Source organism: Lepisosteus platostomus, chromosome 4 (genome assembly GCF_059453375.1).
Source record: "Lepisosteus platostomus isolate fLepPlt1 chromosome 4, fLepPlt1.hap1, whole genome shotgun sequence".
Lineage (NCBI taxonomy): Eukaryota > Metazoa > Chordata > Actinopteri > Semionotiformes > Lepisosteidae > Lepisosteus > Lepisosteus platostomus.
This window is the reverse complement of record NC_142614.1, coordinates 17,854,928-17,868,625: the sequence shown is the minus strand read 5'-3', so window position 1 is coordinate 17,868,625 and position 13,698 is coordinate 17,854,928. Positions and strand designations below refer to the sequence as shown.

The window sequence follows — 13,698 nt, the reverse complement described above, 5'->3', positions numbered from 1 at the left end:
TGTAAACTAATCCATAATCAATAAATTTCCTTTACATTAGGAAGGGCAGTGGTCATAGTACAGATCACTGTAACACTCCACTAATTGCAACACCCCAGTGGTTTTCTATTTAAAAACTTTCTAAAAATCATGTTACTATTGTTGCTTGTTCTAAGAACTCAAGTATTAATTAAGTAAGACTTACCTTTTTTTAAGTCTTTGATGGCTGTTCTCTGGAATCTTATTCCATGCAGGTTACCTGTAACAGAAGTTAGAACTTTGACCTATAATTACTTTGTACAGTTTTCTCACCCCTCTTATGGACAAGCACTACATCTGCAATTTTTCAGACCTGCATACTGTCTTAAGAGAATGTGGAAAGTGTTCAGTCAATAACATATTGTTGTCAATATATTTTACTTCAACTTTCAGCATTCCTTTTCTGGTTTAATCCTGAAAGAAGCTTTTATTTAAACCTCCAGTGCAACATTCCTTTCTGTATCTCAACCTCATACTTTTTACCTGTGCTCACAATTCATTGTACATTTTTTCTTTTAAGATTCCACTCTAGAATTTTTTTGCTTTTATTTTTCTGATTGATTTGTTAAACCATTTGTTTATCTTGATTTAATCATTCTTGGGCTAAAGCAGTGATATGCCACGTTTTTATTTGAACTCTTGCCATCCACTCAAAAATTACCTCTTGTACATCCTCTGAAAAACTGAGTAAGAAAGCAGTAGTTAGCCATGTTTACCATTTCAATTTATGCTGCTGAAATTCCATGTGGTTTTTCCCACTCTGTGTAGAGAAAGTTGAAATTCCCCTTAAAATACACTTCTTTATCCAGTGTTAAATGATATCTGTATTTGGAAATCTGTAACATTGTTAATGCTGTGTCTTTTGAAATCTTTTTAAGAGTCTAACCCACATTAAATTTGAGACCTTTGATTCATCTAGGCTGTTTGAGAGCCTGAGTACTCTTTTTGATATTTAGTGCTACACCTCCCCTTCTGTCTTTCCTATCTCTCTGGAACAGCGTATATTCATCTCCATTGCTAGGCATGCTTCTGTGATTCAATCACATCATAATTGCCTGCTAATGTTGTAGCTTTTGTCTCATGCATTCTAGTAGTCCCAGAATTTACGTATAAACACTTAATTGCCTGTTCCTTTCTTTTGATTTTCCCTTGGGCTCTTCATTTTGGATCTTCCTTTTATATTTTCTCTGGTTTCTTATCCCATTTCCAGTGTTAATGTACTTTTTACACTGAAACAGTGCTCTGTGTACAGCACTGTCCTGAAATGGATGTTGTTTAGACCCATGTCTGAAGAGGATGATGGAAAATTGAACTTTAAGTAGCATGAATAATTAGGTCATTGATTGTTTCCAGCTGTGAGAATTAACTGAAGACCCTACTAAGATCCAAAACATGGACCACTGTAGCTTTAATGTGAAGCATCAAGAACTATAAAGAAATTCAACTGTTTTACTAGTTTTGTATGGTTTTCAAATGTATGCATCTGAGCACAAATAAAAAATTGTAGTTCTGTCACAATTAAAATGTATTAACATTTCGATTTTTGATGTGTAATAAATGTTGTTATAAATGCCTATGTGAAAGAATATTCCAGTGAATTAGTAGGTATCTGTTGTCCACTAAATGGCATCTATGTTGTAAAATCTTAGCACAGACTACATTGCACAGCTCTGTGAAATGAGCTACATTTGTTGTGCTGCTGGATGGTAGGAAAAGGTAATTAAGGCGAACTAATCCCAGATGCAGTTGAGTGCAGGAATTAATCTTGCCTTTTTCGACAATCTAATTTTTGGAGTGCCCTTACTATTACTGAAGCACTGGCAATATACAGGCACGTAAGATTTGGTAACCTGAAATACACTGCATGCACTGTTCTCCTCGGTGGTGCAATGAGAATTATGTTGTAAAGATGGTAGATTACAGGAACAGAGGTTTCTGAATGCAGTCGAAAGAGCCTTTAGCTGAAGGTGTGAGTCGGACCAAAGCAATGTATTGAGCATTTTCTGTTGAATAAAAAATGCACATCAAATTAGGTCAAACAAATTTAGCAAATTCTAAAATCTCGATTTTCCATTGGCTTTTTTATAGCAGCACTACACCTGCTTATCTTCAATGTACTATTGAGGTTTAAATTCAGTCCCATTTCAGAAGCAGTGCTAAAGACAAAATTTAAGCTACAAAGGGGCAGGACTTCATTCATTATATATCGGATTCAGATAATATACCTCAAGTACATTTCTCATGCAGTCACCAACTGTCCACAAGTCTTGTTTTCCATTCCATGTTTTTGTTTTCAGAACTGCTCGTCATATCTAATGTTATTTTTGCGTTCCTGGAACTTGGATATATATATTTTTTTTCGCTTTTGAGGGAAGCCTGTGTAGTTTTGTTTTGGGTGGAAAAAAATTAGTTTTCCAAGGTTGCCAAAAATGGAATGGATTTTTTCTCCTGTTGTACATGGCTAACTCTAGTGAGCAGTTCTTATTCTAAAGTTATTGTAGTAGATATTTAAATAGTTTGTATATTAGACCTGACAAGATAGAAGAGCACTGAGTGCGTTATATAGCAAAGTTTAAATCTCCAAGATGTACCAGAATTGCTAAAATGAGTAAAAAACCTCAGTTATGAAAAGGTTTTTTTCCATTTTACATTGATGCGTGTTTTTTTCTTTTTCCATTATGAAGGTCTCTTTTATGTGAGGTTAGCTTTGTTTGACAGATGCCAATGAAACAAAACTAAAAGCAGATCTCAAATAAAAGAGGCCTATTTGTGTGTTTCTTCATGTTTTAATCATCGTGGTATTTTTGAATGAACCATGCCCCATGTTTACATCATTTTTTTTTCGATTTTCTGTGCGCAGCAATTGCTCTGAAATTTGGGGACTGAGTACACCAAATACGATAGATCAGTGGGATACCTCAGGCCTTTACAGCTACCCTGACCAATCCAGGTGAATATTCTCAACTACATCACGTATTACAGATCAGTGGATGGAGTGAGAAAATGTGGAGTTTTGGAAATGCTTCATTATTTTGCCGATAAATATCAGTGTGATTTGATTTCAGGGGGACATTTGCTGCTTAATTTTGCTTCTTTTTATACTTTTGCACACATTCTTCAGGAAATGAAACAGCTGACCTAATAAATAAAAGCTTTGAAAACAAACCCTTTATAGTTTAAAGTATACATTCTGGAAAATGAATTTGGATTTTCAATCCCAGAGGTTTTGGTATATAGCTCATTTAATGGAACTATGTTACCTTTGTTTTTATTCAGTTTTTGGTGGGTTTTGCTCACTACTAACAAATAAAACTCTACCCAAAATTTAGCAAAGATTTCAAATAACGATTTTGTATTATGATTCTATATAATTATTTATACTAATAATTGTAATTAATGCGTTATTTGCTCTAATAGCCATGGCAGCAGGCTGCCGATTGGCTGTCAGCTGACCAATGTTTTGATAGCTATACCAATTTAAGAACATAATAAGCTTTATTTGAGTTGCTGCTAACATCTGTTTTGATTCTTAATTACCCTTTTTAATATGGGAACTTTAAAAAAAAGATGTTTTAAAAAAGTACTTGAATGGACTAGTTTACTTCTATAAATAAAAAAATGTTCTTAATTTTTGAAACCTCTCAGTTGTTTCTCAGTTCTAATTCTACATGAGGAGTAGCTCTGATTCACCTTGCATGGTGTTGAATTTGCCTCATGTTCTTCTTTCTCTCTCAATTCCAGGTCTCTTGATGGCCGTCTGCAGGTCTCCCACCGTAAAGGCTTACCGCATGTTATCTACTGTCGATTGTGGAGGTGGCCTGATTTACACAGTCACCATGAGCTGCGAGCAATTGAGACCTGTGAATATGCTTTTAATCTTAAGAAGGATGAAGTGTGTGTCAACCCTTATCATTACCAGAGGGTGGAAACGCCAGGTATAAAGATGACTTACATTTCTGTTGATTTTGAAATCAGTGGGTATTTACATCTGCATGAGGTCTATGATATCTATGACATCATATGGTCGTGATATCTATGACCTTTGCATGAGGTCATAGATAACATGCTAGAAAAAAAGATCTATAACAAGATAGAAAAAATTAAGCTTGCTGTATGGAGAACAAATTGAAGATAAAGATGTGCTCCTGCCTTGAAAACTAGGTAGGAGCACATAGTCTGTCTTGTGGTACTGTAGTCTGCTGTCTCAAACAGCTCAGGAGGGTATTTTTCTGCTCTGAGCTAGTGTAAGATCCGAGTTGATTTGCAACTGACAGTTGCTTTAGAACAAGTCACTCAACACTAAAACATGCAAAATGAACTTGTAAGTAAACTGAGCATATTTCCTTTTCTTCAGCTTTGCAGCTATTGTTCTTAATATTTTTTTTAATTTGTGACTAATTGTGACCCTAAAATGTTTTTTTGTGACTAATTAGTATAAACTGCATAAATTTACATTTGTTTTCCTATTAATATATTCCATGATTCAATAGTTAATACAATGCAGAACACAAAGGCATTAACCTTCTTTATGCCTATTATGAATCTGCATTTTCAGATATTAAGAAAGAGATTAATATGTAATTCAAGTATATGTGCATGTTCGTTAGGTTTTTATAAACAATTAATCGAAATTCGGCCGCAATTCAGCATCCAGCTAATCAATCATAAATGGAAATTTTGTCCTAAAAAACTACAGGAGTATTGTAAACTTTTCAAAAGTAATTTAGGATACTGTAAATAGCAAAAGGGTATGCATTCTAAACCCTTAATGAGGAGAGTAATTAAAATCATTTTCAAAATTTAAAGGAGTGCTAAGGGATTTCTAAAAACCTGAGAGATTAAATTAGTTACACTTGCTTGTAATTATTAGGACAAAATATTCCAAATTAACTGTGTTTGGTCTTGAAATATATTATTATTGCAATAATAAATTGCATATGGTTGTGTTTCAGTATTAACAAAATAGGCTCTTCTAGCAAATTTTTTACTTACCATGCAGTATTATCCTTAGAGAAACTGGATGGTTAGCTTTAGAGAATGTTCTGCGTTCTAGCAATATTTTGAACTATATGAACCATATCTTTGACCACACTGACAGTTTTGTTTGCCTCTCCATGAGAAGGATTTAAATTGATGAAGCAGGTATTTATTTTGTTCTGGAAGGGGTGGATAGCTTTGGTGTCCAGTTTATGATGCATACGTTCCTGTGAATGTTTTTTACTATCCCTGAATGTCATAAGAGAGCACTTGCATTATGCATTTTAGTTTTTTAAGTTCCAATAATCTCCTAAGTCCATGCCTGGTTACTCCTTTTGAACACATGAAAGACAGGGCTGAGAAAGGGCTGTAATGTATGAAATTAATCTAAAATATTATATAAACACATTAGCAAGGGGGGAGAAGTAGTGTTGGATAACATTGGTTTTCCCTACAGGTCTGTGTAGATTTGGTTGTTGTTAATGGAAACGGGTACATAACTGCTGTTTTTTTTGTTTTCAGTTTTGCCGCCTGTCCTTGTGCCAAGACACACAGAAATTTTAACAGAACTGCCACCACTGGATGATTATACTCATTCTATACCGGAAAACACAAATTTTCCAGCAGGAATTGAACCCCCAAACAATTATATACCAGGTAATGCTGATACTGTCATTGAGCAATATCAGACTTGTTCAAAGGGTATTCTCACTGTAAAGGGGGCTGTAAGAGCACTCAAACAATACCATTGTATTGCATTTATTAATGTTGTGATTTGTCAGTCTTTTATAGTGTGGATAGTGTAATTCATTGCAGTTATCATAAACTAGGATTAACCAATTAGGAGCACTGATATTGCTTTTTTAATTTATTATTACTGTTTCACAAAATTCATATTGTAATGTTTATTCCTTTCTTTCCTTAATCTACTTTATCCATTGTATCTTTAGAAACCCCACCACCAGGATACATCAGTGAAGATGGAGAGACAAGTGATCAACAGATGAATCAAAGTATGGACACAGGTACATTGACTGTTGTGTGCAGTTCAGAATCACTTAATCCTAGACGTGAGAGCTAGAAGTAGACTAAGTCTGCTATAGTTAGTATTTGCTTGTTAAATTACCCAGAAGACTTGCTTAATGCTAAACAGGTTATAAGTGAAGACTATTGTTTGCTGGAGAAAGTTGGATTGACAGCTTTCCTCTTGAATTTGACAGTTTTCAAATTGCTGTCAAAAATGCAGCGTCAGACCTATTTAATTAGCAGCAGTATTTTCTCGAAGCCAGATAAGCTTTGTTTTGAAGAAACCAGTGGTACACGTGAGTGGCAGGTCCTTTTGGGGGAAACAAATTGGTGTTCTCTTGGCTTTTTCCAGTTGTTAAATTGAAAGCGTGTAGGAAATTATGCTTCTTTTTGACGTTCTATAAAGGCCATTTTGCAGAGAGCATATGTTACTTTTGATTAGCATGCCTATTGTGTACTGTAAATCCAGTACAGTTTGACCGCAATGTTAAAAACTACAAATGTCAATAAAAAACAAGTTGTAAAATTAAATCTTATTAATGCTGGATCTTTAGAATTGACTAAATGTCATGTTTTTATTAAAGTTGTAACTTTATAACATAAGAAAGTGAATGTTGTAATCCTTCATTGAAAGACCCTTTACATGTGCTTACTTCAGCAGCACTGCACTGCCTTTGTATTCTAAAACTAGCAAGGAATTAAACCACTTATTAAAGCACATATACTTATCTAGTTGAATAGCATGCATCACTTTTTTTCTTTGAGCTTGATCTGTAAATTTGTGAGTGCATGACATGAAAAGGCATGTCTGCAACATTACTGTTACCGCTCCATCTTCCCCCTAGCAGAGACTTGGCTTTTTCGCAAAAGTTACTTAATGTGCATTGTTATTTTGAATAGTGAATGTCTTTGCCAAGTTCTGCTTTTGCAGTTAATATAATATAAAAACACAGTAAGTTTTACAGTGGAACCTTCAGAGGCTTTTAAAATAAGTACGGGTAGAAGGCTTCACTGAAACAAGTCAAAATGCATTGAAACATTTGCTCTAGCTTTTCCATTTTATAAAGCCTTAATGCGAAAGATAAGCACTACAAACTGTATTAATCATGAATGTAAGAACTTTCAAACTGTTCCTCTCTAAGGTTCTCCAGCAGAACTGTCACCCAGCACGCTTTCGCCTGTCAATCACAGCATGGGTAAGAACAGTCTGTTATATAATCACTTACATTTTGAGTAGCAAACTTAAATATGTATTACTTAAAGAATGGTTCAATTTATAATCTTTTCAAGTGTCATTCTTGGTACACTTGAAGCATTAAGTAACATCAGCTGGCAGAGGATTGGGTTATGGTGACTGTTTCCTCACCTGTAAATCGGTATGCATGACTACTCCACAGCTGTTTACATAATTACTTGCAGGTTATGCTTCAGTTTTTATTTTGTGTGAAGTTGCATGTACTGAAAATCTAAACTGTCAAAACGCAAAAAATAGACAAATGCTGTAATAATTTATTATCCATTTAGGATAGCCCGTACTGATACATTTGGTTTCCAGCATACATTACCATGGTCTGTTAAGTACTTTCTATGCGTATGCAGTTTTAGATATGGGAAAAAATGGTAAATGTTGCAAAGAAAAGGTTTTTCTATCGCAAACTGAGCATTTGTTTTTTCATGTCACGGGCATTTTTGAATGGAAACCAACTTTGTTTCTCTTATTCATAGATCTGCAGCCAGTGACGTACTCGGAGCCAGCCTTTTGGTGTTCTATAGCATATTACGAGTTAAATCAGCGCGTCGGAGAGACTTTTCATGCTTCTCAGCCCTCCTTGACTGTAGATGGGTTTACAGACCCCTCTAACTCTGAAAGGTTTTGTTTGGGCTTGCTGTCTAATGTTAACAGAAACGCAACAGTGGAAATGACCAGAAGACACATAGGTAAGCTTTTCGGAATTGTTTTAATGAATCCTGGTCAAGTCCAATTTTGTTAATATGATTTAACATGTAAAGACTTGCGTGAATTGTCCATGGGTAAAACCAAGCTAATTTTCTACTAGCAGATGTAAAAGTAATGTCCAGTTAGGTTATCTGTAGTAAAAGGAACTAGACTGTAATTAGAGCTTACATTTTCAGTTCCACCGCCTTAAACTTCCCCAACTTATTTGGTTTAACAAAAGCTTAAAAAAATCTGTTAATGAAAACAAGGTTTGTACCTCTTAATTTCATGAACTGTTGATTTTTTTTTTTTGCCTGTTTTGAAACTGGAATACTTTTGACAGGCAATCAATTAATCACTCATCGCAGAGACAGTTTCTTTTCAAGCCAGTTCAAGCACTCACATTGGTTATTCTTACCGTGTAATATGAGAGATGTGCTGTCAAATATTCTGTATAGAATATCTCTGTTCTTGCATTTTGCTCATTTTGATTTTGATTATTACAAAGGATCTTTAACCTGTAGAACATTGCATGCATTTCGTTTAGTGGTAGAAGACAGAGAGCTTGAAAGCTGTATAGTTGAAAGAGATGTTAATTGAAAATAAGCATCAAAATCTTAAATGGTCTAGATGTAATACAAAAGCATGAGTTGCACTTAAGTTATAGAAGACTGCTTTTAAGCAGTAATTATGATTTTGATTTTTCAGTGTGCTTTGGTCTTTACTTGAGTAAAAATAACATTGTTTTTCTTGTAATTAAAATGTGATGTCTCATTGTGTTCCTACAGGTAGAGGTGTGAGACTTTACTACATTGGTGGTGAAGTTTTTGCCGAGTGTCTGAGTGACAGTGCTATTTTTGTTCAAAGTCCAAACTGCAACCAGAGATATGGATGGCATCCTGCAACTGTCTGTAAAATTCCACCAGGTGAGCACCTGCAACCATTAAAAAAACTGCAATTGTTTCTCTAGTCTTGTACTGTAAACTGCTATGCTTCCATACAATTTGAAATTCTAAAAGATTACTTCTAGTTGTATGTATTTGAGCATGCATATTGCATATGGTCAAGTATGGGCATATTGCATTGAAAACTCAATAATATTCCAGTGGCCTTAGATGGCTATAGACCCCTTTTTGCAGGTGGTACCTCAAAACAGCTGAAATTAATGAGGAAAGCAACTATAAATATACTTCTCTGCATTTCTTAGTAAACGTAATTTATGAATAGCACAACTTGTGTGTTATTCTAATTCCGACCTTTCTGGATTTAGCTATTGGGGGGTTTTGTAGCAGCTTCGTAAGGATATTTATCAGGTTAGGACAAATTAAATCTATCACATGTATCTAATAGGACAGTGAAATGCTGCTTGCTATGAAGTACTGAAGTGGAGCAGTTTATAAGAGTAAAGTGTGATCCCGTACAACAGGGCTACAAGTTTGGAACTGAACTGTTAAGTTTCACAAAGGCATTTTGCTAAATGTTTGCATTGTACAATAGCAGAAGGATGTATATCTTAAGGGTTAGGAGTCGGGGCTTGTAACTGGAAAGCTGTGGGTTCAAATACTGGATGACATTGCTGTTGTCCACATGAGCAAGATGGTTCCCTCAAATTGCTTTAGTAAAATGCCCTCTGTAGAAAATGGCACAAACGTAAGTTGCTATGGATAAAAAGATTCAGCTAAATCAATCATTCCTTAACTAAGAATTTGTTGATGCCCAGCATTTAGCCTCTGAGGAGAAAATATTCTAACTACTGCTTTGTAACGTTAGGTCATTGTATTTATATGTTGGTGTCTTGTGGTTTACATAGGCAGAGAAATAATTCAGATGGTTTCCTTATTCTGTTCTGTACTTTATTTGTAAAAGGAACACAGTTTTATTGAATAAAACACAAAATGGTCATGAGTTGGAAAGGAAAAATTAAGCAACTTTTCTTAAATTTTAACTGACATCTTAAATGGGAGGAACTTCATTAAATTAAGACCATTTTTCTTATTAAATCCTTCAGTCGGTGAGGAGTCTAAGAGGGCTGTTGGTATTACTTTTTATTGAACAGTGTTTGAAACTTTCTGACATAGACCTATCAATATAGCACCCCTTTTCTATGTACAGGTATGTGTGTTAACAAATTCTTTTCTCCTTTACAGGATGCAATCTTAAGATTTTCAACAATCAGGAATTTGCTGCACTACTTGCTCAGTCTGTCAACCAGGGCTTTGAGGCTGTGTACCAGTTAACCAGGATGTGCACCATCAGGATGAGCTTTGTTAAAGGATGGGGTGCAGAATACAGGTACGTTAGAGTACAGAAAGTTACAGTGTCTAGGTGGATACATTTCAAAGGTGTAATGACTTACATTTTCCATATTATTTTTAAGATTCTGCTACAGCTTGAGCATGATAGTGTCAGCAGATGAGAGTAATCTTAGAGGCATGATATTCAATTAACTGTCTAGTTTAAAATCCCAGTCCTTGAGTCCCACACACCTGCTGGTGTTTATTCCATTTGAGATTTTGATTACATAATTGAACCCTTAATTGACCTGATTAATTTGAGCTCTAATCATTTTCTGCTCTTAAATCTGGGATTTGCCCTTAAGCTATTGCGTTTCACAAGTTACTTAACATTTTCAGCTTTTGAAGTGGGGGAAAATGACATTTTGCAGTCAGGCAGTTTGTTTTGGATTCAATTCACTAGAGATCAGATGGAACAAAAACATGCGGGTGTGGAGGTCATGAGGCTGCCTTAAATACTAAAACATGAGTTTAATTTTAAGGTTTTATAGGTGAGTATGCACCTTATGATAGTTGTAAGTATTTAGGAACATCTGGTTAATTGTAGGATGGCACAGTGAACAGCATTGCTGCTGTACAGTGCCGCGATCCTGGGTTCAATTCTGGAACTAGTATACTATCTGTGTGGAGTTTGTATGTTCTTCAGTTGTTCACATAGGTGTCCTCCAGTTTCTTAGGTGTCCTCTCCCAGTCCAAGAAATGTCTGAGAAAATAGGCCCTAGTTGTGGATGTGTGGCTTTCTGAGTTTGTGTTTGCCTGTCCCGCAGTGGACTGGAAGGGTGTATCCTGTCTTGTGCCCGCTACTTGCTAGGGCACAAGACAGGATAGTGGAAGATTCACAATTCACAATTAAAAGGGTGAATATCTTATTTTCAGGCGACAGACTGTGACGAGCACTCCTTGCTGGATTGAGCTGCACTTGAACGGACCCCTTCAATGGCTGGATAAAGTGCTGACACAGATGGGCTCTCCTTCAGTCCGCTGCTCAAGCATGTCATAATAGCCCACCCCGACAGGGACGAACACAATGGAGTCTCCTGGGAAAAAAAAGAGAAGACTTGCTATAACCTGTCTTTCATAGTACTTGTGACCCCACAGACTTTTTCACTGTTAAAAACAGAAATGGCACTTGATGTCCCATCAGCTTAATGCACCTTGTTTAATTCTTTACCCCATACCCTAAATATTAAATGTGTTAGTCTTAGAAAATAAATATATCTTGACTTAGAAGTATGGGGATGGATTGTAGACAGGTGGGGAGGGGGGAGTAATACCAGAAGACATTTAACACTTGGCATAGCATTACAACTTTTTTTAAATGAGTGTAACATAAAACTAAATTTTAGCCAGAGAAAACGTATACTTGATCAATAATTCTGGTTCCCTTAAGAAAGCATTTCATTGTGCTTTCTGCCCTCTCTCAGCTGTACCAAGTTAGTATTTTCTGGAAAAAAAATTTCAGGATATTCAGGAAAAGAAGTATATTAGCCATTTTTTGTTACAAAAGGAATGCCAAATAAGAGGCTAAAATTTCTTGAGTTTTTTTTCTTCCCTTCTCCCCACTACTGGAGAATGTTGCCTTGTTAGTCCTGAGGTGTGCTGTTATAAGACATGCTTCATCTAATCTATGGAAAACAGGAATGTTAAAAATTACTGGGCATGCAGCTTTTCAGTATTTTTTAAATGGGAATTGCCCTATTCCCTTCTCTACAAGTGCATCATGTGTGGACACTGCCCATGGTTCACTCCTGAAGGGCAAATCATTTCTACATTTACACTGCCTGTTTACATTCAGTACTGATTTTCTTTTGCTACGGAGGTTTAAAAAAAAAGATCATCAAGTGTCCTGACACCTCTGATTCCTTTCAAATGTTTTTAGTATTGCAACGAAAGTGTGAAGGGTGGGTGAAGCACATAACGATGTGAACATCGTTACTTGCGGTGTATTTAAATTGGCCAGATTTTTCCTTTCCACTTCTCCATCTTTTTTTTTATTCTCTTGTATTTATATATCCTTTTAAAAAACTTTAGCTCGCATCCTTTTTATTAAAATTAAAAGTTTTTGACCACATCCTGTTTTTAAGGGAATGGAGTGAGTCCGGTAGCAAAATAATTGTGTAAGGATGAATCATCCTCAAGAAAAAGCTACTTGTGGGTTTCTCACAGTTTTTTACATTTGAATCACATCGCAGAACATGCTGCCTTAGTCAACACTTTCCCCATAATCTTGGAGTGCTAGATTTCAAGAAGCAATCGATGAAATGAAATTTAGTTAAATAGTTGAAGGGGTGCAATAAAATGAATTTCACCACTAGAACTTAAAAAATGCCTCTTACCTGAGCTTTTTATATATATATAATGACTTAACTGGGTCTTGTTTCCTTTGAAGTATGTTGCTACACAACTGGGTTCATTTTGGGCAATCTTTTGGTTTTGATTAACAATCTTCACAAAGTACATATGATGCTGGAGCATTGGGTGCTGAGTGGAAAGATAAATACAGAATTCTAGCAGTGTTCTGCCAGCTTGCATCAGGGTCGGGTGGGTAATAAGACTGCTATAGGGAGGGGGTAATGTAACTTGTGTGTATATATATATATTTAAAAATATGTACATCTTACTAACAACTCTGTGATCTAGCTGTCTGTCATTCTTTACTTGTTGTGGCAGTAGCAAGATTTTTAAATGTCTTTCCTCCCCTGCCCCCTTCCTTCTCATTGTTGGTTCCTATCTTATTACACTAGCAATTGTACTTTGTAAGTGCAACTAGTGATTAGCTTTGAGAACAAAAATGTGGCCAGTGTTATAGCTTTGAATCAGCAGTGGCAGTAGAGGCCAAGACAGAATATTCTGCTTGCCATAAAGGGTTGGGTGTGAAAATGATACCAAATAGAAATGAACATGGGCCAGACGAATATATATATATACGTTTTATTTTATTTTTTATTTTTGGCAAAGCGTTTTAACAGTTGGTGAGCTTGTTTTACCAGTAGACAGATGTATTGGTAGAACATGTGAACTTCAGGCGATAAGCTTTCAGGCGTGTTGCATATGCAGACTTCATAAATACACTAATAAAGGTTTTAATTCTCATGACCTTGGTCTCAACTGAGTGTTCTCTGAAAAATACAAAACTTTGAAGAAGTTTAAATAAAAACAGATTTTTCAACAAAGTATGGTTACTGGAGACAGTGCTCTATCTAATGTGGGTAGACAGATCCTGATCTCAAAAGGACGTATCATTTTCATTCCACCTGTAAATTAAAGTACTTGAAAGTGAAGTGTACTTGATTGCGCTTTTTGTCATTTTCTAAGTTGACCAAGTTTACTATTAGTCTAAAAATGTAAGACTGCACTTTACAGTTTTTTAGGTACCAAGTCTTTCATGCTATGATGATTTTTTATATTTGTTCATTATTATATATGGTACCATGTAATAAAGACTGC

At 35.5% G+C, this 13,698-nt stretch overlaps 1 protein-coding gene across 3 annotated transcripts in view; it reads left to right on the top strand.

Annotated features, from left to right (window-relative positions):
• Positions 1-13,347, top strand: part of smad2 (SMAD family member 2) — a 32,990-nt gene extending 19,643 nt beyond the window's left edge. Inside the window, exons 3-11 of one of the 3 annotated variants that reach the window (XM_088628793.1) lie at positions 2,879-2,968; positions 3,760-3,953; positions 5,518-5,652; positions 5,946-6,008; positions 7,164-7,217; positions 7,747-7,959; positions 8,746-8,883; positions 10,105-10,249; positions 11,128-13,347. In XM_088628793.1, coding sequence (XP_088484919.1) covers positions 2,879-2,968; positions 3,760-3,953; positions 5,518-5,652; positions 5,946-6,008; positions 7,164-7,217; positions 7,747-7,959; positions 8,746-8,883; positions 10,105-10,249; positions 11,128-11,251 — 1,156 coding nt within the window. In that variant the 3' untranslated portion in view covers positions 11,252-13,347. Of the gene's footprint in view, positions 1-2,878; positions 2,969-3,759; positions 3,954-5,517; positions 5,653-5,945; positions 6,021-7,163; positions 7,218-7,746; positions 7,960-8,745; positions 8,884-10,104; positions 10,250-11,127 lie in introns of all 3 variants that reach the window. The other 2 variants (XM_088628792.1, XM_088628794.1) reach the window with 2 other exon arrangements.
• Positions 13,348-13,698: the final 351 nt, after the last annotated feature.